Source organism: Juglans microcarpa x Juglans regia, chromosome 8S (assembly GCF_004785595.1).
Source record: "Juglans microcarpa x Juglans regia isolate MS1-56 chromosome 8S, Jm3101_v1.0, whole genome shotgun sequence".
Classification (NCBI taxonomy): Eukaryota; Viridiplantae; Streptophyta; class Magnoliopsida; order Fagales; family Juglandaceae; genus Juglans; species Juglans microcarpa x Juglans regia.
Genome location: NC_054609.1, coordinates 19572780 through 19597089, shown reverse-complemented (window position 1 = coordinate 19597089; position 24310 = coordinate 19572780). Strand labels below are relative to the sequence as shown.

Here is a 24310-nt window from a genome sequence, read left to right as displayed (position 1 = left end):
TTAGCACAGGATTACAAGTATAGATTTTTTTTTCGATCTTCTAAAAAATATGCATACATGATATATTATTTGTGTGGTGATGAGTATCCATTTGAATGCGGCCATGAAATTCTTTACTCCTGAAAATGAAATAATAAATGAGAAGGTGATGTCTGGACCCAACCTCCATTATTGGCTTGTTTGGGTGCCTCTTGTCTCTGCTTGATCTGTTATTTATTGCTTTCAAGTTCCAATTAAATTAGGCGACAGCAGTTTTTGGCTGATCTACTGTATACGACACAATAAATTTTTGCATTATCAAGTCTCATTATCCATGAGTGGGAGGGAAGATCGTCGATCATGAAGAGGCTAGCTGGAGGCAGAAAGCCCGTTGAGGCTAATTCATGCTGGAGAATTTTTTTTTTCCTTCTCGATTTCATTAATATTAATTGTTCTTTTAACATTTTGTTTTAATTGTTGTTTGGTTCATGTTGGCTTTCGTATTTTTCTTACTGAAAAAATATTCTATTATTTTCAATTACATTAATGATGAGCCATGCACATTAAAATCAATAATATCGTACTGATGATGATATGTGTCCAAATTACACATCGGGCTCGATAACTCACGCATATGCATGAACTAGTATTGCAACATTAATATATATGTGCGAGCTATGCACTTAGAATTCAAAACTGTAATTAAGTCTTGGAAACAAAATGGAAATTCTTGAAAAAAAAAAAATAGAAATTAAACAAAAACTAACAAACAAAAGATCATAATTAATACTAATAAAAGGATATTATAATTAATTACAAACCAGTAATTAAAAATTTAAAACTAAAAATTAAGTAAACTAACATACAGTACGGAAAAGAGTAAAAACTAAAAAGGGCTCATGTGATCATCTTGACTAATTTGATGCAAAAGCTGTGACATTTTGGCTGCAAAAACCTCCTTTTCTTGTAGCGAGTATTGTATTATATGGTCTAACTTTTTCGCTTGTTCTTTTTTAATAATGTTTTTATTGGCACTGCATTAATTCAATCGGACCCATATATTGTTTGAGCTATCTTTATATCTATCCTATCATAGTGCATTTTGTTGTTTCTTTTGATGCAATCTTATCTTCTCAAGAGAGGGGCCGGGAATGACATGATGATCATGTGGTACTGCTAAACCCTTTTGTATCAACTTATCGATATCAATTTAGGTATCGATGTACCAACTCAACCCATGAAAGGAAAACATCTCTATTAATATATCTTCCAAGTCATAGATATTTTCAAGTTTCATCATGTATAGTAGTGACCCTTTCGTACAAAAGACAAACAAGATACGTGGAGGAAAAGCGGAGAACCATTTGTGGATAGAGTCGCGCATTTTCACTAATATAATAACCTATATTTTGTCCAAAACATTCATAAAAATAGGAGACCAATCTGGGGTTAAATCCATATTAATGGTAGAAAATGACATATTCCACTAACGCAAAATTAAAGTGGTGGATGCATTATTTGAAGTGATAGAGGGAATTAGGTTTGTGGGGGCAAAAGAATAATGGACTGAAAGTGATCTCCGGGGCAATCACAATCACTTGCTCCAACAATGCATTTATTGCTCTATCGATCGATCTGAGAATATCACCACCGGCATCATGTGTAGCTAAGCTCTATCTGATATTTAGAAGATTTCTAGGATGATTTACATAGTATCTTAACAACTTGGAGTATATTGTGAATCATATTTTTCGTGAAGGAAATATTGTGGCTGATTTTCTAGGTAAACTTAGGGCTGAGGGCTTGAACTCTGACTGGTCTGAAAATTATACGTTGTCTAGTCTATTGAGGGGTCTTCTCCACATGGATAAATTGGGTATGCCTTATCTGACGGTCTTGTAAGATTTTATGCCTGGTAAGTTTCACTTAATTTGCTTGTCTTTTTCTTGTGTGCTTGTTTTTCTTACAGGTTACCATATATGTTGTGTGTTCTGTTTTAGGTTAAGTGTCTTTCTTTTGACCGTGTATTTAGACTATATGAATATAATGGTTTTGATGCCTGGATTCTGAATTTTATAGCTTATATGTACCTCCCAGATGTTGTGTTTGTAACCACGATTTTTCTCTACTATAAGTGAAGACAATCAATAAAATTAATTTTATTAGGATACCGTACTCTTCTAAAAAAAAAATAAAAAATAAAAAAGACTGGTTTTTAGAATTGGGAAAAGATGAACATCCAATTAATCCAATGTGAAGAGACGTTATTGTGTGAACAAGAAGAGGATCAGTCGGAGCCACACGAAACAGAGGTGATATTCGATGTGGGGACCAGTACGCAAAGTGTTATTGAGATTGCTGAAGAAGAGTCCGACCAAGAAAATAAGCTTGAGCAACCAATTTCCGAAGATCTTGATTGTTGTTCGTTATATGGAGGTAACAAAAGAAACAAAACTGCCAAATGTACAAAGGCAGACTTGGCCATATGTGGTAAACTTGCCATGAAAGTCACTACAAAAAAAAAAAAAAAGAATTTTTGTGATCATTTAATTGTGACGAAAAGATTATTTGTGATCAAAACAAATTTATTTTGACTGTAAATAGTCATTTTGCTGGAATTAACTGGCCACAAATAAACAGTTTTCTTATAATGAGTGTGGGGTGAGCTGAATGCCATGCAATGTGCGGCAAGAAAATATGCCAAAATTAGCTTGGTGTTATAATTACTTAACCTTAATTTGGTGCATGGGGGAGAACACGAAATACTTGAGATGCCTACAGCTTGAATAGTAATTGTTTTGGGTGTTCGATCCATTTTGTTTGGCTTTAACACGTTGGTAGGTTATAATTTGCAGATGTGAGAAATGTACAACTTAATTTGTTCGGCCTTGTTCAAGACTTTCGGAGAATAAGATTATAATTAAGTCTGTGCATGGATCTCTTCCCAATTAAAGGTTGAACTTCAACGAAAAATATATTCGGTAGATTTTAGACAAACATGTACAAAACGTAAAACCAATTGCAAGAAATTATAACTGCGAAGAAGAAACTGATCATCAAAGTTACCGAGACATAATTAATATCCCCATTCTGCAACAAGGGCAATGGGCATTGTTCTGTAGCCATGGCACCAAACATTTCACATGGAACCGATGTGCACAAGGCAGGTGCACCAGGGTCTCTCCGGCCTTGAACTGTTCCAGGCAAACAGCGCACTCGTCTTGGTCCGATGCCTTCCAGCTCAACTTGGCCCAACTAAACCTCCTTGTCCCACCCTTCTTAGTCCCAAACACCTCTGTCTGCAACTCCCCTAGCACCATCGATCTGTCCTCCACACATTTCATGCTCTCTTTGCTGTTTGTATATTCCAAATTAGATCAATCACACGATGAGTTATTGAAAAAAACATAAAACATTAAAAATAATTTGATCGATGGGGTTGAGGATTCTGGAAGCTAACTAGCTTAATTCACATAAAAGCTATATATACGTACTCGTACCTTTTGGTGTTCGTTTTTCTTTGTGTTCTCAACCTTTCATCTAATCTTTCCTTGGCTTCTCTGGCTACTTCTCCTAGCTTCTCATCCTGGTGTGCTTGGTTTAATGAACTTCTTTTCTGTTTTTTCGTTTTTAGTTTCATAAAACTAGTCAGTAATACTTTTCACCGAAGGAAGTTGAAAGAAAAAATTGGTGAGATCAGAGAGATCTAGAGAGCACCCCGCGTGTACCAGTGAAGTAGAGTTATGATGTTGGGGTTCGTGGTTGCTTCTGTAAAGGCAGAATGACGATCTTCTTGTCCCACCATGTGCAGCCACAGTAATTTGTGAATCCGAGCAAGCTCCACTCTGATGGAACCGTCTCCTTCGTGCACATTCCACTCCAGGAAGCATCCCAGCCATTGATAACAACCCAAAGAATGTACAAAAGAGAGAAAGGAAGGGGGGGGGGGGGGGGGGTGGATGAGAAAAGATTTTATGATATGTTGGTGCCTTCTTCTCAAGCTGCTTGAAACTAGGAAGAAAAACCAAAAGAAATCTGAATTAAGGAAGTATGAACATTAAAATTTGAATGATCTGATCGTACAATATATCAGGTGGGGAAGACTATCAGTTACAGTACAAAATCATTGAAATATGGTGGCAGACATAACCGGGTCCATGCCATTGATGGCTACATCTGATCAATCTCTATCATCTTCAACCTCTCTTTCTCCCTCTCTTAAGTATATATAGGACCTTGGATGGTTCAAAGTAAGATTAAATTAAGGAAGGGAACGGGAAGGAGTGTAGCAGGAAAGCTAGCTATAAAGGCAATTTCCACCAGCCCACCAGAAACCTTTATTATTCCACGTGCATGACCAAACACCCAGCACTTATGAACTTATAACCAGGGTGGTCGAGCAACGTGACCTGAGAAGCTGTTAATTAACCAATAATCCTCGACTTGATGCATACATGCATGCAGTTGCCGTTTTCGGCTAGTTGTACGTGTTAGAGCTTGCATGTTTCCTTGCTGGTTTTGCATGCTTAATTGTGATCATGGATACAACTCAAATGGTAATTTGGGAAGTTGAGATCGATCTTTAGATAATGACCAGTTGAAGCATATATAAATAAAGCCTAAGAGATTTTGATTCATGCCCAAACGATTAGGTGGTCAGACATCAGTTACCAGCTATATTGATCAATCCCATCGAATAAAAAATAAAAAAAATAAAGGGTAGTACTATATTTATTATTGTAATTACAACGTACGTGTTCATGTATTATATATTGGTACATGAAGAATAGGATCTTTGAAGAGATATCGATCGCAGTGTACTTAGGTGGTTCTTTTGGAGTATCAATCTCATTCATCATATTAATATATCTCCCATCCACAAGAGGGAAGTAATCAATGCCATTAATTAAGCCTAAATTTCTTGGCACTATCCTCACATGATACGGTAAGAAATTAAAGGGTACTGATTGTTAGCAGAAATCTGACATACGTTTTAGCAGAAGCCTCAGTACATGATAAGCTGGTTATTTTGTTTTTAGCACTATATATTAATAATATATAGAATATATAAGAATTAATTAAGAACATGATCAGTAGGGTAGGCCAGACTGAGTTGGAATATTTAGTACTGTCACCACTCATTATTGCAGCATCTTATCGCGCGCATAAGAGGTGGACAATGATCCAGATCGAATGGTCATGTGATCGATCTAGATATTCTTGAGTAGACAATGGGATCGAAAAAGATAGTGCAGCGATTCATATGCTTGTTAATTAATTTGATCTATTATACCATACTTTGTCAATAATTCACACTGAAGACATAAAAAAGAAAGCATATATATAATATATATAGCTGCGGATGATCTGTTTATCACTTTGTTTCACCGAGATTTTTCAATAAATTAATAAATATTGGCAGGCACTATCTTAATTTGTTAGCAAAAGAGAATCGGAACAAAACTCATGTGCACTCCCCAAGCTCACGTGATCACATAGCAGCATGAGATCAGATTCAGTATACGAATAATCAATGAAGATGTTGTATACAACATTTTTCTGGGCAGAGGCTAGCTTGCTAATTATTAGCATGAATGGATTTGCTGCATGCAGGGCATGCATTTGTTTTCTAGAACCACATGTGGGCGGCTGAAATTGCAAGGAAGTGAAGGTCTGAATCTGAAAATTAGCTCAAATTAGCTCAGCAATCGTTGTCTACTGCTTCATAATTCATACTAATTTTTGTGACTGACAATAACTTGGGCCATCACCACTAACATCTGATACATTTCTCTCTGCCCACGGCCACCACAGATCATAAATGTCTGGAAAAAAAAAAACAACCAACCATTTCTCTTGGTGATATCGTGAGTTCCATATATATATATATAAAAGCTTATGCTTCATAATTTGTATATATAATTATTTTCTCTAGAAAGAAATGCATGCACAAAAACTAATTTCTCTCTCTCAAAACATTAATGTAAATGGTTTGATCTAAAATATGATTTTGATTTTTAACTTATTTTCCACTCCTTTGAGCCTAAAGGCCTAGAATTTTCATTCTATTACAAGTTATGATCAAGACAAATATATATATATATATATGCACTCGGAATGAAGCAGTGAAAACGACAATTTTGTATACATTGATATTCTACTTTTCTAATAATAGCTAGCATTTGGACAACCTTTAAACCAATAATACAATCTAATATAATCATCATTAATCTAATCTAATCTAATCTAATCTCAATGGTTTTGATTATTCTTCCCGATGACTCATCCTAATCGATTGCCTTATTTCTCTGTCCTTTTGATATCATGTCTCCTAGAAAGCTCCTCATGACATTTTTACATGTGTTACTCCATTGTTGTAGGAAAAGTTGGTTGCCGAGTGGAGACCAGAACTTGTTGGGGGTCTTAGATGTGTTTTAAGTAATCCTATTGCGGTCATAAGAAACCGTTTGGCTTGTTTGTTTTTACAGATGAGATAAGATAAGATGAGTTGAGATTAAAGTTAAAAATTAAATAAAATATTGTTAGAATATATATTTTTTAATATTATTTTTATTTTAATATTTAAAAAAGTTAAATTATTTATTTTATTTTGTGTGAGAATTTAAAAAAATTGTAATAATTAGATGGGATGAGTTGAGAAGAATTGTGAAAACAAACCAGACCTTATCTAATTGGTTTTATGTCTTATATATACAGCTGAAGGATTTTGTTTAATATTTTGAGCTAAAGATTATAATTTTAAATTTACATTAGATTGAACAATACCCATATTCATACACAGAATAACAAGGGCTAAATTAGATTTTGAGTTTTCCATTTCCAATCTCAACCCAATGGAGCATTTTCTTTGCCTAATAATTAATTGGGTGTTCAACAAAAGTAGTTGGATTAATCTGGAAGCAGCTCAATTTGGTAGCAGAGTTCCTATATAGCCATGGCAAACAAGCATCTCACATGCAAACAGCGCAGTTGTTTTGGTCGGAGGACTTCCAGCTCAACTTCATCCAACTGAACCTCTCTGGGCCACTCTATTTCGACGCCAACGCCTCTTTCTGTAACTCTCCAAGCACCATGGATTTACGCTCCACAAAACTCGAGATCTTTTTAGTGTTACTCCTAATTTATCCAACAACAGAAAAAGATAAATATATTTATAAATAATGATGAAAATTAGAATCAGAACAGGTTGGTTGATGGAGCCTAAACCACTGAGCAGAGAAATATGTCCTATGTCCTAACCTTTTGGTTTCGGATTTTCTATGTGCTGTCAACCTCTCATCTAATCTCTCTGTAAAATTCTGCAAGTATTTTAAATATACCGTGGAGAGGAAGGAGGTAAGGAAGCTTCAATGAAGCTCGCCAAGCGTACGCGGTACGACCAACACATCATTTTAGTTGACCAGGCACTGGTCTCTTGGAACAGCAAAAACAGAAAAAAAAAAAAAAAAAAAGAAAAAAAAAAAAAAGGAAGCTATAGTCGGCCGTCGTCAACCAAATCCTCCTTCTCATATTAAATATTGCTCTTAATTTGTGTTTTCTTCTTTGTAAAAGGGTGTAAGGAAATGTTTGGTGCTTTTTTGGAATTCTTTGGCGGTCGTGAAGTCACCGGATGAATTGCTCGGTAGATATATCAGATTCTGGCATGACTCTTACTTCGTGGTGATATGGAGTAATCGACCTGCTCCTACGCACCATCGGGCACCACAACATGTTGAGAATAAAGAAGTACATACGGGACATAACCATTCCCTTGTTTAGGGGTTATGCCGCCTTGTCTTTCTATCGATACACAGTTGAGCATGCTGATCATGAACGCTACAGGCGTGGGAGCGATCCTGGTCAAGAAAGACTAGTGGATAGCAAGAGGGCGCTTATGCACCGATGGTGGAGCCTTATGGGTAAGGCCCAACCCAATAGGGAATCAAGTGCACCTCTATATCAACTGAATTATTAGAGTCTAGTTGGTGGAATCAATGAACCACACAATCTGGTTAGATGTGTGGGGGCAAAGAGCTTGTAGAACCCCCTTCCATTCTTCCTTCCCGGCCTTCTCGCTCCCCATTCTTCAATAGATAAGCCCCGCCTTCCTAAGAGGTCCTTTCTGGTAAGGAAGGAAACAAAATAATCTCAATTTTATGATAGTTCCAATTTGGTAATTGACTGAGCACTCTTTTCAGGAATTTTATGATAGTTCCAATTTGGTAATTTAAGTAATTTACCTAAACACTTAGATAGATACATTTTGTTTTTTTTTTTGTTTTGTTTTTTTTTTTTTTTTAAATTTAAAAACCTTTTCGTTTGATGGAAAACACTTTTAGGGAAAAAAGGAATGGTTATATCTTGGTTGCTTAAAATAATTTATCCGACGGTAACACTAAGCCCTGTTTGGATTCAGAGATGAGTTGAATAAAATATTATTAGAATATTATTTTTTAATAATATTATTATTTTGAGATTTGAAAAAGTTAAATTGTTTATTATATTTTGTGTAAAAATTTAAAAAAATTGTAATAATGAGATGAGATGAAATAAGTTTATATGAGTTTTCAATTAAAACCGAAGCTAACACACCCAAGAGCGAAAATGATTAACTTACAATTATCTAATAACTCTTGAATAGATGATAGTTTTATAAAATTAAAATTCATTTTCAATAAGTTAGGCTTGTATTGACTGATTGTAAAATAAGTTGTAGAAAAATTGTGCATCGTTACCCAATAAAAACAAAGGGCAAGGGCTAACAAGCAATTGCTCAACCATCAAACCACACTTTTGAAAAGAGAAATTATTTGTTAAAATTTTAAATAGATAAATCTTATACAAATTCTTGTAAATTAGTAGACTCCATCTTAAAAAAGTATAATATTCTTTATTAATACAACCCATTTTTTATAAAAAAATTTATATAAAATTTATTTATTTATTTAAAATTTATACGTAACATTACTCTTTTCAAAAACTTAATCCTAAATTCTGCTTTTCAAAACTAAGCTAGCACACTTTGAAAATTATGGACCTACGATTGATTTGAGTGATGTAATCATCAAAGTCTATATATATAGGATCATGCTACAGCCTCCGTTGAGAGCTCCTGTTGGGGGTGTAGTATTATTTTACGTGTATTTTGTTTAAGTTATTTTTTATATAGATCTTTTAATATTTTTAAATATTTTTAAAAAATAAAATAAATTTAAAACATTATTAAGAAAACACTTTCTTAATCAAAAAATAAAAAAAAAATATTAAAAAATATTTTCTTAATCACGAAGTAAAATAAAAAATTATTTTACTTCGTGATTAAAAAAATATTTTTTAATAATATTATGATTTTTTTATTTTTTAAATACTTTTAAATTATTAAAAAAATTTATATAAAAAAAACTTTAAAAAATACATAAAAATAAAATGGTAGACCCCAGTCCACTAGCGGGAGATCCAGCATTTTCCATATATATATATATATATATATATATATATATATATATATAGCCCTCCTATGAGCTATCCTAAGGCCGGGCAGTGGGCCCTCATAATCCGGCCCGTCCATCCAATTTGTCTGGAAAAAATCTAATTATAAGCGATTATGCATATTAATACGTGCACCCATTTAATATGATTTGTCAGAAAGTAAATTTTATTGAAAATAATGTTAATTTGAATTTAGAATATGAAGGTAACAAGATTAATACGTAGATTAATATGCAAACTTGCTTGTACATAATAAAACTCATTCGCTTGATACTCAAAGATAATGGGTGGAAAATAAAAAGGAAAACACTATTCTCACAGAAGATTTCTGCCGAAACTTTTTTTTAATTTTTTTTTACTTAATAATTAAGTAAATATTTTTAAATGAATATGTGATTTTTTTTTTAAATATCTAAATACTTTAAAAAAATGGTAAAAGAAAAAGTTAAAAAAAAAAAAAAGAGTTAGGGTGTGTATGGATGTTGAAGTGAGTTGAGTTATGATGATAAAATATTATTAGAATATTATTTTTTAATATTATTATTATTTTGAAATTTAAAAAAATTGAATTATTTATTATATTTTGTATTAAAATTTAAAAAAATTATAATAATAAGTTGAAATAAATTGAGGATCTAAGCTGTTCGGTAGAAAATTTCTGTGGACGCAGCAACGTCCAAATAAAAATTCGCTCAGAGCCTCGTTAACATCGCCTGCATCCTACACTCTTCTGCTTGCCCTGTTACACACACACACACAGATATATAACCCTAAAAATCTTCACTTCTCTCCCACATTTGAAGTTCCAGCGACCTCCTCTTCCTATTTTCTTCAGCCCTCCTCTTCTCCTTTTTTTCTCTTCTCCTCCTCGTCCTTTCCTTTTTCCTTCTTCTCTTATTCGGTTTCTTTTTTAATCTTTATGCTCATTGTAGTGTTGTGCACAGGCATGAGCAAATATTCTCGCCAAGCCGTGGGCCTGCCTTTGTCATGAGTTGACTTGGGATTTATCGTGCACTAACCGTGGTAGATCTATTGTGTATTTTGCCTGTCTTTTTGTAGCTATATTGTATTTTGCCTTCTATTGGCATATATGTTGTGTAATTTGCAATTATTTGGTACATATGTTGTGTATTTCACCATGAGTTTGTCGTTGCTTGGTAGATCTATTGATATGCTTTGTCTAGTGTTGTTGTTAATACGGGAGGCCGGTTGGTAGGATGGGCAACCCACCTGTTCAACGAGTGGGCGGGGTCTAGGAAGAGATGGAGGCGATGCCAGGGTATAAGAACGAAAACTACCACTCTGCCCATGCAGGGGCGGGGAATGGATGCAGAGTGCTACCCTTCCGTACAAGGCAGGTAGCAGCCCAGGGGTTCAAGTTATAATAACCATCATTACTATTCCACCCCTAACTCATAAATTTAAAGTCTAGTGTAATTTAATTTTTCATTATAGCTGTTCATCCCCATGCAATTGAAAATGATGGATTAATGAGTAAATAATTGAATTTTTCTGAGTTTAGTTTTAATAAACTTCACAATAATTGTTGCTTGTGTTCATGAACATTAAATAGTAAAAAAGAAAGTCATGTATTTTGAAAGAGTTATGAATTAAAAAAAAAAAAAAATCTTTAAATTAACAGGTTAAATTTATTTTGGGCTCTACCAAAAAAATCATCGAGACTCCTGGTCCGTGGAGATAAAAATAATAATAATAATAATAATAAATAAATAAATAAAACAAAGAAGAAGAAATTATCGAGTAGTACTACAAAAAAGACAAGAAATTAGAAATGTCATAACTCCAACAGAAGCAAGCAATAATATTCCAAGGATTAAATTTTTGGAATCAAGCCTAATAATATTCCATGGTTTTTATTTCATATGGGCAAACAGTTTTCTTGTCAAACATATAGTTATAGACACACATGACCAGATGATCAGAACTTATATATGTGTAGTACAAACTCGATGGATTAAATATAGGAAAGCTTAAAAGGGAAACAAATACATTAAAAATCATCCTCGTATAGGCGCTGCGGCACATTGTTGCAAGTAACCCTCAGAAGATCTAAAAACACCGAAGAATTCTTTATAGTCGAGTAAATTACCAACGCAACCACCACTGCATACGATACCAACGCCCCAGTTTTCTGTTTATCATGTAGCAGAAAGAATTGTGCAGCGCAAAAGGATATCAACATCGAAGCTATGCCCATAAAAAGCGTCATTAAACTCATCAACAGCTTCACCGGCAAATCACTGCTGAAATCTCTGGCTTCATACGGTGATGATATGAGGGAGAAAAACATGACCACTGAAGTGATGGAGAAAAAGAGTGCAAATAGCGATGAGAAGGCGAAGATGTAGAATGCGGGCTGGTCTTCGTACATTGGAGTGCCACAATCCTGCTTCAAGCCTCCCGGAATACTGGCAGCGGTGGCGAAGGCCACACTGAGGATGAGTGTAGCGACAACAGACGATGATTTGGAGGTGCTGCTTAGCCACTTTCCACCACTTTGTACAAGTTTGCCGTGGTCTTCAGTGAATATTTCTAATGGTGTCTTGTTCTTCTTATTGTGGAGGGGGAAGATGTCGGTTGGCATGGAGTCCTTTACGAACTGCACCAAGCATGTTAGTCAATTTAGCTGCCAATTTATAATCTCATTTTACCGTCCAATTTAATTATCAAAACTAGAAATATGATACCTTAAAACATCCGAATTATCTTTCAATCTCTACCTTACCTTTGATTGACTTGTTACATATATATGACTAAGAGTAATGATACACACAACACTTTTCACAATACATGATGTAAAATGAGGGTATTTTTTGTCAAGTGGTGTTACTTTTAGATGATATTTTACAATAATACCCCTCATTTTAAAACATGATTGTGAAATATATTGTGAAAAATATTGTGTATTTATCATTTTTCTTTATTTAATTATCAATTACAAAGGTGGCACTATTGGGAAGGCGTTGATGTCCAGAATAAAGGAGTGATGTTTAGAGTGAGTGGTGACAATTATGGTTAATAATGTTTCTTCTAATAATACTACACTTGAGTTTAGAGAGGGAAATATATCCATCTTGGATTGTGAGTTTTTGCATATTCAATGTTGTAGACATGTCTTTAATCTTATTATAACTGACAGTCTGAAAGATGTTCATGAGTCAGCTGCAAGAGTAAAAAATGCAATGAGGTTTGTGGAATCTTTACCAGATAAACTTGAGAAATTCAAGACTTTTGTTCATGCTGTAGATCTTGAATGTAAGAAGATGTTGTGCTCTGATATTCGAAGGGCAATCAAGGTAACCCAGAGATGTGGATTGGGAAAACGTTCGAGTCTTTGTTGAATTCTTGAGGTTTTGTTGTTATTGCATGCATCATTTTTTAGTTCTTTGTATGTCACATCAAATGAATATTGTCAACAAGTTTGTCAGGAAAGTGAGCAATTGGATGAAATATGTTGAAGTGTTGAGCCTACTTTACGTATTATGGCATTAAATATGAGACTCAAGTCTGAGAAATATCATGGAGATTTGAGTACAATCAACATTTTGTTATATGTTTCAATTGTTGTTGACTAGAGGTACCAAAAAGATGGAATGGTGTATGAGTTAGAAAACATTAGCCAAAAGGATAGGCGGATCAACTTGTGTTAAGGGTTAAGGATACTCTCAATAGGTTGTATGATGAGTTTGCTAAATTAGAATTATCCGTTAGCAACTTTATTATGTTTATTTAGAATTTGAAACTAACTTTAGATTAATTTATATTTAGAGATAAAGTTTATTGTTATATATTTTAGATTTTCAAAATTTGTAGTTACATATTTTTCTAGATTTGTGCGGAAAATCATATCATGGGCCCACAAATAACCGAAATGACCTTTAAAACAGGTTCTGGCCCTCAAGTGGACAAAAGGCTCTAAAACCAGGTTGTGGGAGAAGGGGCTGGTCCACATGAAGAACTGAAGGGTAAAGTCTCGTTTAAATATTTAGAATGCCTCAATATATCTATAAATAATAATAAAATTATTTAAATTAAAATATTTTAATGAGTTTTAAAAAATAAGAGAGAAAAAATTAAATAAAAATATTATAAAATAAAAAAATTATTTAAATATAATTTTTATTTTAAAATTTGAAAAAATAGTATTATTTTTTTATTTTGTTTGAAAATGCGAGAAAATTGTAATGATTAGATAATGATTAGATGAAAAAATTAAAAATTAAAAATTAAAAAATATTTTATACTTGATTAATATTTAAGAACAAATATATAAAAATATATAAGAATACTTAAAAACAGTCCTATTGACCAACAGACTCGGCCTAAAGCTGGTGAAGAACTGAAGAGTAATTTTTTCCTTAAAAAATGAGTTGCTGTTTGAGGTACAAAATGAGTTTTCCCTTTAAAAAGTAGCAAGTAGTACATGACTTGACCAGTACAGATATTAGGATGCATGCCAAATTGTATGTCGTACGTACCTGATACCACCTGATCTCCCAGAGCATTTGCAGACAAGGAATCATACCAGGCCGAGGCGTTTCGGGTGCAAACTTTGCGGCGAGATGCAAGGCACTATTCCCATCCTCATCCACATGCCCAAACACGCTGTCTGTAGGGATAGTTTTTTCTAGCAAGTGTTGATAAACATGTATTTGCCTCTTCTCCACAGCCAAAAGCACTATATTCTTCTTCGTAACTGAAGTCACGTCGTATATGGCAATGGGATATAGTTCTAAGATTTTCTCTACCATTTCAATGACACCATATTTAGCTGCAGTTAGTATGGGAGTCTCCTTGTCCTCTGCCAATGACACGCATGCGTGCATTCACAATTATTATACAAGCAAGCTGCACTGCACTGCACTGCACTGCACTTAAAATGTAAATTCAATTTCACTGGCCCGAACCTTTTTTCTCTCTTCTTTTTTTGGGGGAAGTTTTTTGTACGAAAGAACCCCGAAGTGGCATAGTAAGGATTAACGCTGGTTGCATTTATAATATGAGTTGCGATATTTGAAGATTTTTACACTACATTCTATCTATATGATATAATTTGATTTATATATAAGATTTAAAATTTATCTTTTAAATTAAATTATATCATGTAAATGATATATGGTGCAAAGGTTTTTCAATAAAATTATTCTTATAATATATATATATATACCTTCTGCAGGCGAGCTCTGATTAGATTCATGATCATTATCAGTACGTTTAGTTGAGTCCCGATCTTTTGGTTCGGGCGCTACGGACGCCCATGTTTCAAAACCAGCTTGGTATAATTCTGTATTGTCTAAAAGCTTGTTCAAGGTTAGATTGGCCCATCTGTGCTTCTCTTCGACATCATAAGTACTCATGATCTTATCCACCATCCTTCTTGATCTCCTTCTATATCCTAATCACCATAATAATTAAGATTATTCTAATATGTACATAGATATATAAGAATTAAACAAATTAATATTGAATATAGGAACATGTACATATATCATGTGTATATATACTGATATATTATATGTTGGTGTAAGCTCATATATGCATGTGACAATGTCAGCATTGATAATTTGGTCTGCACTGGATATACAATTAATTACAACTAAATTCACTAAAACAATTTTGCAGTTTGGGACAATTTTTTGGAGATAAAAAGATATATTCTCCTCCATATAAAAAGTCCACCGTTAGGGATGTAATTTTTTTTTCGGCTTCAAATACCACATTTTAGAACCCAATTCGTGGCAAGAAGTAGTGCTGCTACCTACACATTTGCCCGCACCCCATCCCCATTCAACGAATGGTGGAAAGACATATTTGTCCCCTGCTGAGCTGGGCCCAGCCTGATTAACCAAGGCTAAAAGTTCAGGTATTAAAGACTCAACATATGGTGGAAAGAAGGCCCAAACCAGCATAAGAAAGATGGGATAACACCCACATGGACAAGCCTCCAACCACGCCGCATTAAACGATCATCCGATATGGGTCGAGATCTTATCTCTGACAAAGGCTGCCACATTAAATGTGACATGATGCCGCCAGACTCGGCATTAGTCAAGACCTTGTCCCTAACAGAAGTTGTAGCATTAAATTTGACGACATGCTGACCAGAGTAAGGCGGATGCCCTAGGTATAGAAAGAATTGTGACCCCACTGGAAGATAAAAGTATCAAAAGTCTTGATTCAGGTACAACTTGATGATATGTTATCACACACTCTCTCTCTCTTAAGCAAAAACTAACTTAGGCATTAGAGGTGTATCTCCCTTACAGTGCGGAAGTTTGGCAGTACTACCCGTGCCCGATGAAATTCAAGGTCCTGCAGATTGAGATGTATGATGAATCCAAGGATCTAGTCTATTATCTCAAGTCGTTTAAGGCTCACATGACGTTCCACGATTTTTCGGAGAAGATTGCGCGTCAAGCTTTCCCTATGACGTTCAAAGGAACAACGAGGGGATGGTTCGAGGCTTTACAGCCAAGCACTATTGACATTTTTTAGGAATTGGGCAGGTAGTTTATTACCCACTTCATGGCTAGCAAGAGGAAGGGTCAAGAAGCCTATCTTTTGACCATGAAGCAGCTGAAGGATATAAGTTTAAAGGCTTATCTCTCCCAGTTCAATAAGGACCGCCTTACAACGGATGACTAGGATGAGAAGATCACATTAGCAAGGCTTCGGGGTGTCATTTCATGGCCGAATTGGCAAGAAGGACCACTAATATATATATTAGTAATATATAGTATATATATATATATATTACTAATATATATATATATATTATACATAGTATATGGATAACAAGATAAGTGTTTTATGTCCTTTTTTTTTTACAGAACAATAGTCATTCGACTAATCACAAAGTTTGGCATTCGGCCAATACAAGATCAGAAATACATGCAAGAAGCTATACTATTAATAAATGTAAATTATGAATATATTATAATATTTATTATTAATTATATTTATAAGCACTTCATGTATTATAAGCGGTTGACATATATAAGTGCATGTATGGTTATAGTGTATGAGTTACTGTTCATATATTATAGTATAATATAAAATAATAGGCAACTATAAGTTATCGGCCATGCATGATATCACAGTGTGTGTGTGCGCGTATATATATATAAAGAGCTTGTATATAATATTCGGTATTTGTACAAATTAATCATTATTAATATTGAATCATAGGAATAATGATATGTACATCCAGGGCGTTGATGTCTGCACGCACGATAATTAATTCAGATTTGTGTCATTTAGTAACAGAATATTCGATGTGATCATTTTACCCCAATACATACGAACATATATACGTACATTTGTTATAATACAATAGCCATTAATATACGTACCTTTTATTCCAAATGGTAACAGCAACATTCCGATGATTAATTCACTGGTCAAAATGTAGAGAAAGTAGAGAAACAATGAAATGATCAACATTGACCAAAAAATGATCTCTGACGTCTTTAGGTCATCAATGGAACGATTGAGATTTGGATAGTTGCCTGCAAAATTGAAAAACGCAAATTAGATGCATGCGTACCTCATGCATCAATATTAATATAATTAAAACATACATGTACTACAAGACTGCTTATTTATTGTTAGTTATTTCTTGCAAAAATAATTATTTTTTGTTAAAATAAATCTATTTTTATTACAAATAATCATTTAGTTTCACAAATTAATGGTCATTTTTCTTATAGGTAGTGTTATTTTGTTTACCTCCATGATCACGATGTTTTCCTGAATCTTCGTGATCAGCTGATATTTTATTAATGTCTATTGCTGTACTGTTCTGATCTGATTCATCATGTATTCCTTCGCCAGTTCCAATTGTTCCACGAGTAGATGCTAGTTAAGGAGAAAAAAAAAAAAAAAAAACCGAATGAAATAACTGTATATATACATGTAATTCGTTTACTTGCACATGATCGATCATCATCATGTGTATATATAGCTAGCAAATGAATAACTAGTATATATATTGGACGTGCATGCATGTAGTAATATTTTAATATAAATTAAATTATATTTTATAGAAGATTATTTCATGTGGATATTAATTAAGAAACCTTTTGAAAAAAGTTGGGCGAACAAAAAAACCTGTAGTCTTCGGATGATTATTTGGAATATTATCTTCGTCCTTGGGACTTGGCCGGTGATAATCATCGTCATCATCATGAGGCTGTTCCGATACTGTGAGCGTATCAACAAATTTGCCTTCAAAATAACAATAACGTGAGCATATAAGATAATTAGTCGTGCATGAAAGACAATCAGGATTAGTACTACTGGATGTGAATCACGCCAATATTTAATTATTATCAGATCATTGTGAATAATGCCAATAATATTTCAAATTTTTGGTCAATACAAAAATCTTACACAAAAAAAATTTACACGATATATAGCATATATAGTTTAATACGATCTAATATTAGATTGTAAAGTTTTTTTTATTATAAAATTAATCTAACTTATTAAACTAAACCAAATCAACATGTGTGAAGTTCTTTGTGCAAGATTTGTGTGTAGACTTAACAATTCTCTCTAGCTATCTATTATCTGAATATATATATATATATATTCAATTATAGATATATATATATACGTGCATTACTCGTTACATGGCTACTTACGGATGGCTCTATGCCATATTGATATTGCTCCCTGGGGTTTGCCACTTCTGAAAGCGGAAGGCTTGGCCGCAAGTATATGGAGAGGGAATAATCCTTTCTTATTGACCCTGTTTGCTAGATCCGGATACAAGTGAATTATATGATATGCCAAATCTGTCAAAAAGTAGTGAAACATGAAACATGAAACATGTACGTTATAGCTAGCATTCATGCAGCTTTTATATTAACTACCGATCGATCCAGTACTACACATATGTATATATATGTATAAATATATATAAATAATGCTCACCAAAATGCTGTCCATTAATGGCACAGTGAAGAGTGGTGTTACCATCCTTCCTGGCGGAATAATCGTAGCCATCCTGATTGGTTTTAGCACAGATTTGGTGAAGACAAAGAAATGCTCTCTTTTTACCGTGGAACGCTGCCAGGAAAAAAGGAGTCTCTCCTTCATGATTACGACAACCCACCAATGATGAATTAACTTCTGCTATGGACTTGCACATGCTGGGCTCCATCTCCTTTGATGCAGCAAAGTGGAGAGCGGTATTCCCTTGCTTGTTTTTAACGCTAACAGCTTCCTCGGCATGATTCTGATCATCTGTTTGAGACTTTATTTCTTCTATAAGTTGTTTGACAATCTTTGTTTGGCCATCGGAGACGGCGATGTGTAATGCTGTTTCTCCCGACCTTGTGATCTTTTCCTTGTGAGTCCATTTCTCATTTTTGTATATCTCCACAACTTTACTCCATTGGCCCTTCATTGCCTTTTTCAACAAATCTCTCTTCATCATCTCTATTTCTATTGATCCCAGATCACTCATTTGGCGGCCTACGTTGGCAGCCATAGCCCGATGGTCGACGAATTAAGAAGCAGGATATATGGAAAGAATTAATGGATAGCTTGTCAAGTGTGTATGATAGCTTGCGGGATTACTGCCATATATATATATATATATATATATAAGATATAAGACTTGATCGATCAAGCCAAGAATATATGCTCGATCCATTTATATGCCAGTCGTGTGTATCAATGAATCCCATGTGTTTCACGAAATTACTTAGATTTTCCTTTGTACATGACAAAGAGAAACCAAGCAGATGATTAAAGCAAAAGGCGGCTTATTCTTTCTTTGACCAAGTTTTCTTTTTGGGTAATAGATCATGCAAGAAAAAATATGACGATGAGAATCAACTTATTTTAATAGGAAATTATGATTATTTTTGTGTAAATTATAATCACCGCATATAAGAGTTTTTATATGTATGTGTCGTGTTTATGTATAATTGTTTACCGTCCCGGTACTTGTATATGATAATTGTCCATCTCCTGGTTTCATTCCCCCCAAGACAGACAAAAAAAAAAACAGTTAGATTTAGGGGATCTAGTATCTCATACACACGGGAAGCTCTTCCTTACTGTTCATTTACTTGCATAAACAGACGATGTTTGGAAAGTATGATGAGTTATCTAAAAATTTCTTGCAGTTTTCTTTTCAAATATCATTTAAATATAAAATATTTTTTAATTTCAAAATTTCGATCTTTTCATATCATAATTACCTAATCATTATAATTTTTTTAAATTTTTAAACAAAATACAAAAAATAATACAACTTTTTTCAAATTTTAAAACAAAAATTATATTAAAAAATTATATTCAAACAACTTTTTAAATTTATAATATTTTATTTAACTTTTTCTCTTTCATTTATCAAAATCCAATAAAACGCTTTAATTCAAAGCATGTCATTATCCAAGCATGTCCTAAATGATCTATCGATCAGTACTGATCACAAATTTATCTTCCAAACAATCTCCCGTCATTAGTTTGGTTTCAGAAATATGAACAAAAGGACATAAAGAATAAAAAACCAAACCTGAAATCTCAATGGAGTGAATTTCCAAATATAGTACTAGCCGTAAAAAAGAAAATAGAATAAATATATTGCCTTATAAAGAAAATAAGATATTCAAATTGTATATATGTCTAATATGCATTGAAGTGATCTTTCAAATTATTTTAAGAAAAATGCTAGTTTGCTCTGAGTGCTCGGCGCCAGGATTTGACCTTTAGTGCATTTTAATTTTTTTTAATGTTTAAAAAAGTAATTATTAGTTGATTTGTATATTTTTTTAAACGTTTAAAAAATATCGTTTTAAAAAAAGTAAGAGTACATGCACTGCATATATCTCGCCCAATAGTACTATCTCATCAAAGATTATGCGATCAGCTTGTGACAGTACCTTAACCATTAAAAGCATTAAGTACTTTATTCTTCAGCGAATATTTTTTATTCATGTTACACGCAATGTATCCAATGCAAAAGTTATATAAAGCTAAAATAGTCTTTGACTTTGCACGTTTTATCATTTCGCTCTTCAAAATTTTAATTTATTAGTTTAAATATCAATTTTTATATCTTTTAATAAAAATCCTAAGTCAAATTATCATGAACGTGTTAACAATGGTATGCTACGAGATTAAAAATAATTGACAAATATAGAAAACCTTAAAACAAAAAGTAATGCTATATATAATTATAGGGTGTGCAAGCTCTGCATACTTTTTTTTTTAAAAAAAAAAAGGATCCATCATTATAATTTTTTTATATAAGTCTTAGATTTATCCAAGTTTTTCAAAGAGAGTGTCCAGACCTTGTATATAGGTGGCAATATATGACACGACTCATTAACCCAATACGAACACGACACGATAAAAGCGGATTAGAGTTGAGTGTTAACGGGTTTGGGTCAAAACAGGTTGACCCGTTAAGACACGATTGCTTAACGGGTCACTAACGGGTCAACCCGTTTTGACCCGTTAAGAGAATAAGAATTACCCTTATGATCTAAAACTAAAAAAACCCTAACTCTAACCCCCCCTTTCACACTTTCAATGTTTCTTCAGAAACTCTGAGTCGCGACCACGCTGCCCCCCCCTCCACTCCTATTCAAGGTGACACCTCGTCGTCGCCACCCTCCGGCCTCCAGTTCTCTTCAGTCTTTACGGTGAGAAGTTGCTGTTGGCTGAGAAGTTTGTGTGGAAGGGTTGTGCATGGCTTGGGGTGCTCTATTTTTCCTTGTTAGAATAGTGGCTGTGTTGGTTATGTGTGGAGGCACGGGGCTGTGTTTCAGACGATGTGGGCGTGGTCGTTAAGTCTAGGCATGGAGGTTTTGTGCGGTGGACGTATATGGGGGTTGGGCTTCTGTGATGAAGAGGATGTGCAGCTGGCGTTGGACAGCGACTTGGTGATTTACGGTTGAAGAAACACGGTGTCTATGGTCTTACGGTTTCTGCAAGGGTGGTGGTGGTGCAGGGAAGGTGATGGTTGGCAAATATTGTAAAAAAACATAATTGGTAGAAGGAAGGAAAAAAAATAAGAAATAAGAATTGCCTAAGAAAAGAAGGGACAAAACTGGAAACAAAGAGGGAGCAAACTGTCATTTACAAATGTACAGGGATAAAATCACTATCGCTTTTTGAATTGGCGCTTTTATATATAAACGAAGATAAGAAATGATAGTTGTAGTTGTCAGTGCATAAGCGACGTGTAATCACTTTGAAAAAAGTGAATAAATATAGAATTCACATAAAAAAAATTTATTTTTTAATAATAGAATATATTTTTTTTTAAAATAACTATACAATACTTATACACTTCACAATTATAAGTAGCATTTCTCAAAGAAGATATACATACTTTTTTTTAATGGAAGCCGTGGTTATCATATTTATGATCATGATCATCAGGATTAAGTACTGAGCCCTGATCTTCTGGTAGGTTCGGCCCAGAAATGCATGCGTTCATGATTTGGAGTACGGCCCATTAATTATTTGTGCTTCTCTGTATGGCATACGTTCATGTCAAAATCTTCTAGCAAATATGGATCTCACTTCAAATATATCAACATTCCGTTTCACCATTTGTTTAAACTTATCGAGTCCCAAATATACAAAATCTTAAAGCTGCATTTTATTATAAAATGCATGCGTCAATCCTCGAGTTCGTCACCTCTCATTAGTTTTTAGCTAGCTAGGCTTAGTAATAAAATTAATCCTCCTTTGAAATATATAGCCGAACGCAGGTTCTTCCAATTGTACGTACGTTTAGGATAAAGTTGGAACAACGATCTGATCATCGAGATTCTAACCCTAGAAAACATCAAAGATCATCTTTAATTATGACGTTTAGTTACATATTATATGGTGCTAGCAAATTATATATACCTAGCTAGCTGGGATTTGTAATATTCATGATGATCATCATGTATAGATAAAAATAAATAAATAAATAGAAATAAAAAATGAAGAGAGAGGCTCTCTGCGATTATTTAATCGGGTTTGAACTTTGAATATAGACACGTACCACAAAATCCAATAAATAATTTTTCACTCACATGATCCGGCTTTTCGTCCTTTCTCACCGTCCCATGATGAGCCCATGAGCTTCAGCAACATCATGGTGAAACAGGACTACTTTATAAATAATGATAAAATCGACAAAATTAAAGGTCTTTTTATGTGTTAATTGCGGGCCGGGAATTAATCATTTGTCTTTTTGACTTTTTATTTGTATTGACCTTTCTCTTGTTTTTAAAGTGTTGTTTTTTCCTATCTAAACAGAGTGAACCGACCACATGCCTATGTGTCGACCATCCATCCGATCGATCGAACAAGTACGTATATATAGATGTGCGTGTCATTATGTTGGGAATCATCATGTTTTCTTAAATCCATTATAAAATAAATAATAATATTACAAAACTTGGGATGTGGAAAATTAAGTTCGAGGTGAAAGTTTCAATTAGCTCCAAAATTTAATTTGTCAATGGGGTGCATGTTAATTAGATCGATAATTGGCAATATATCGAAATGGAATTATATATGGAACTTATATATAATATTGTGCATGGGTTATATATCCATTTTTTGAAAACTAATTTGTAGGGTTTACAAATAATACAAGATAAGATTCAAACCAAATTAAACATCTTTGCAATTGCACACAAGAAACCAAATGATCCCCAAGATACAAATAAAACAAGTACAAGATCAAGGTCAAATGATATATATATACTTCTCATGATCATGTCTAGTGCATCGATCATATATTATATGTACGTATATACTTAACACTAGAATCGAACAATTGATATATAGAGATCGATGGATGAAAGGATTTCATTTAAAATCATTTCATCAAATACAAAACCCATTTCCATTAATAGACCATGCATGCATACCATGTAAGTCTATTAACATACATTTATAGCAGTATTGCCATCGATAAAAAACGTTTACACATGTTTACAAGTACCACTTAATTAATTAGGCCAACACCGCACAACTTTATCGATCTGTCTTCATGTATATATAATTCACCGATCTTAACCCAACAATTATTCAAAGAAATGGATGAATTCGTACTGATAAAAAAGAAGAAGGCCGATTTAAATACTGAACAAACCATACCGATCATCATCCTAGTCAGTCCTGATCTTGATCAAACAAACTCGACGACTGTGGCCCCCTCGCTGCAGCAGCCCCAACCACAAGTAATGGTGAAGAAGAAGGCGATGAATGGTTAGAAGAAGCTGCAGCGTGCAAGGCAAAGGAGCCCTCACTCCAGGACCTCCTGATGGGGTAAGACAAGTTCTTTTTGCACATGTTATTCGATACAACATGGGAGCTGCCATTACGTGGCTTGTGGAGTGCACAGGTGCAATTCCGATGGTAAGGCCGGCGCTCAATCCAGGTATCGCAGCCTGAAATGCAACCCTCATACAGACATCTGAATATTCCCTCGGCCGCTGCTCCGGTACTGGCCATTTCCCTCAACCTATCACCTTCCAAATTTCGTTTCAGCCGGAGGGTTTTAGGAGAGGCGGGCATATGGATTTATAGAAAGAGCTAGTTAGAGGTTGATACATAAAACAGAACAACAACAACAAAACAAAGTAGTATTAAACTTTAAAATTAATTAAGCAGGTGGGGTCGACGGGTAGTAGTTGTCATCAAACACCATTTAAGAGTCGTAGATCAACTGTAGATGGAAGCTGTGTCGTAGTCAAATATCGATAATTTAGACTTTGTAAAACAAAATTATATTTCAAATTAATAGGTGAGGGATAGGCCAGAAAGAGAAATCAAGGGCGGGGAGTTCTGT

The 24310-nt window shown here is 34.0% G+C and overlaps 2 protein-coding genes across 2 annotated transcripts; both read right to left on the bottom strand.

Moving 5' to 3' along the window:
• Window positions 1–2940: 2940 nt before the first annotated feature.
• Window positions 2941–4196, bottom strand: LOC121244950 (probable E3 ubiquitin-protein ligase RHY1A). Its single transcript, XM_041143202.1, has 3 exons — window positions 3708–4196; window positions 3480–3595; window positions 2941–3333 (listed from the first exon to the last, which is right to left on the bottom strand). Exons 1-3 carry the CDS (start codon window positions 3876–3878, stop codon window positions 3042–3044), a joined length of 579 nt encoding a protein of 192 aa, XP_040999136.1. The 5' UTR covers window positions 3879–4196; the 3' UTR covers window positions 2941–3041.
• A 19051-nt stretch (window positions 4197–23247) lies between these two features.
• Window positions 23248–24043, bottom strand: LOC121244648. The gene has a single exon (XM_041142810.1). It carries the CDS (start codon window positions 24034–24036, stop codon window positions 23632–23634), a length of 405 nt encoding a protein of 134 aa, XP_040998744.1. The 5' UTR covers window positions 24037–24043; the 3' UTR covers window positions 23248–23631.
• Between the last annotated feature and the right edge of the window lie 267 nt (window positions 24044–24310).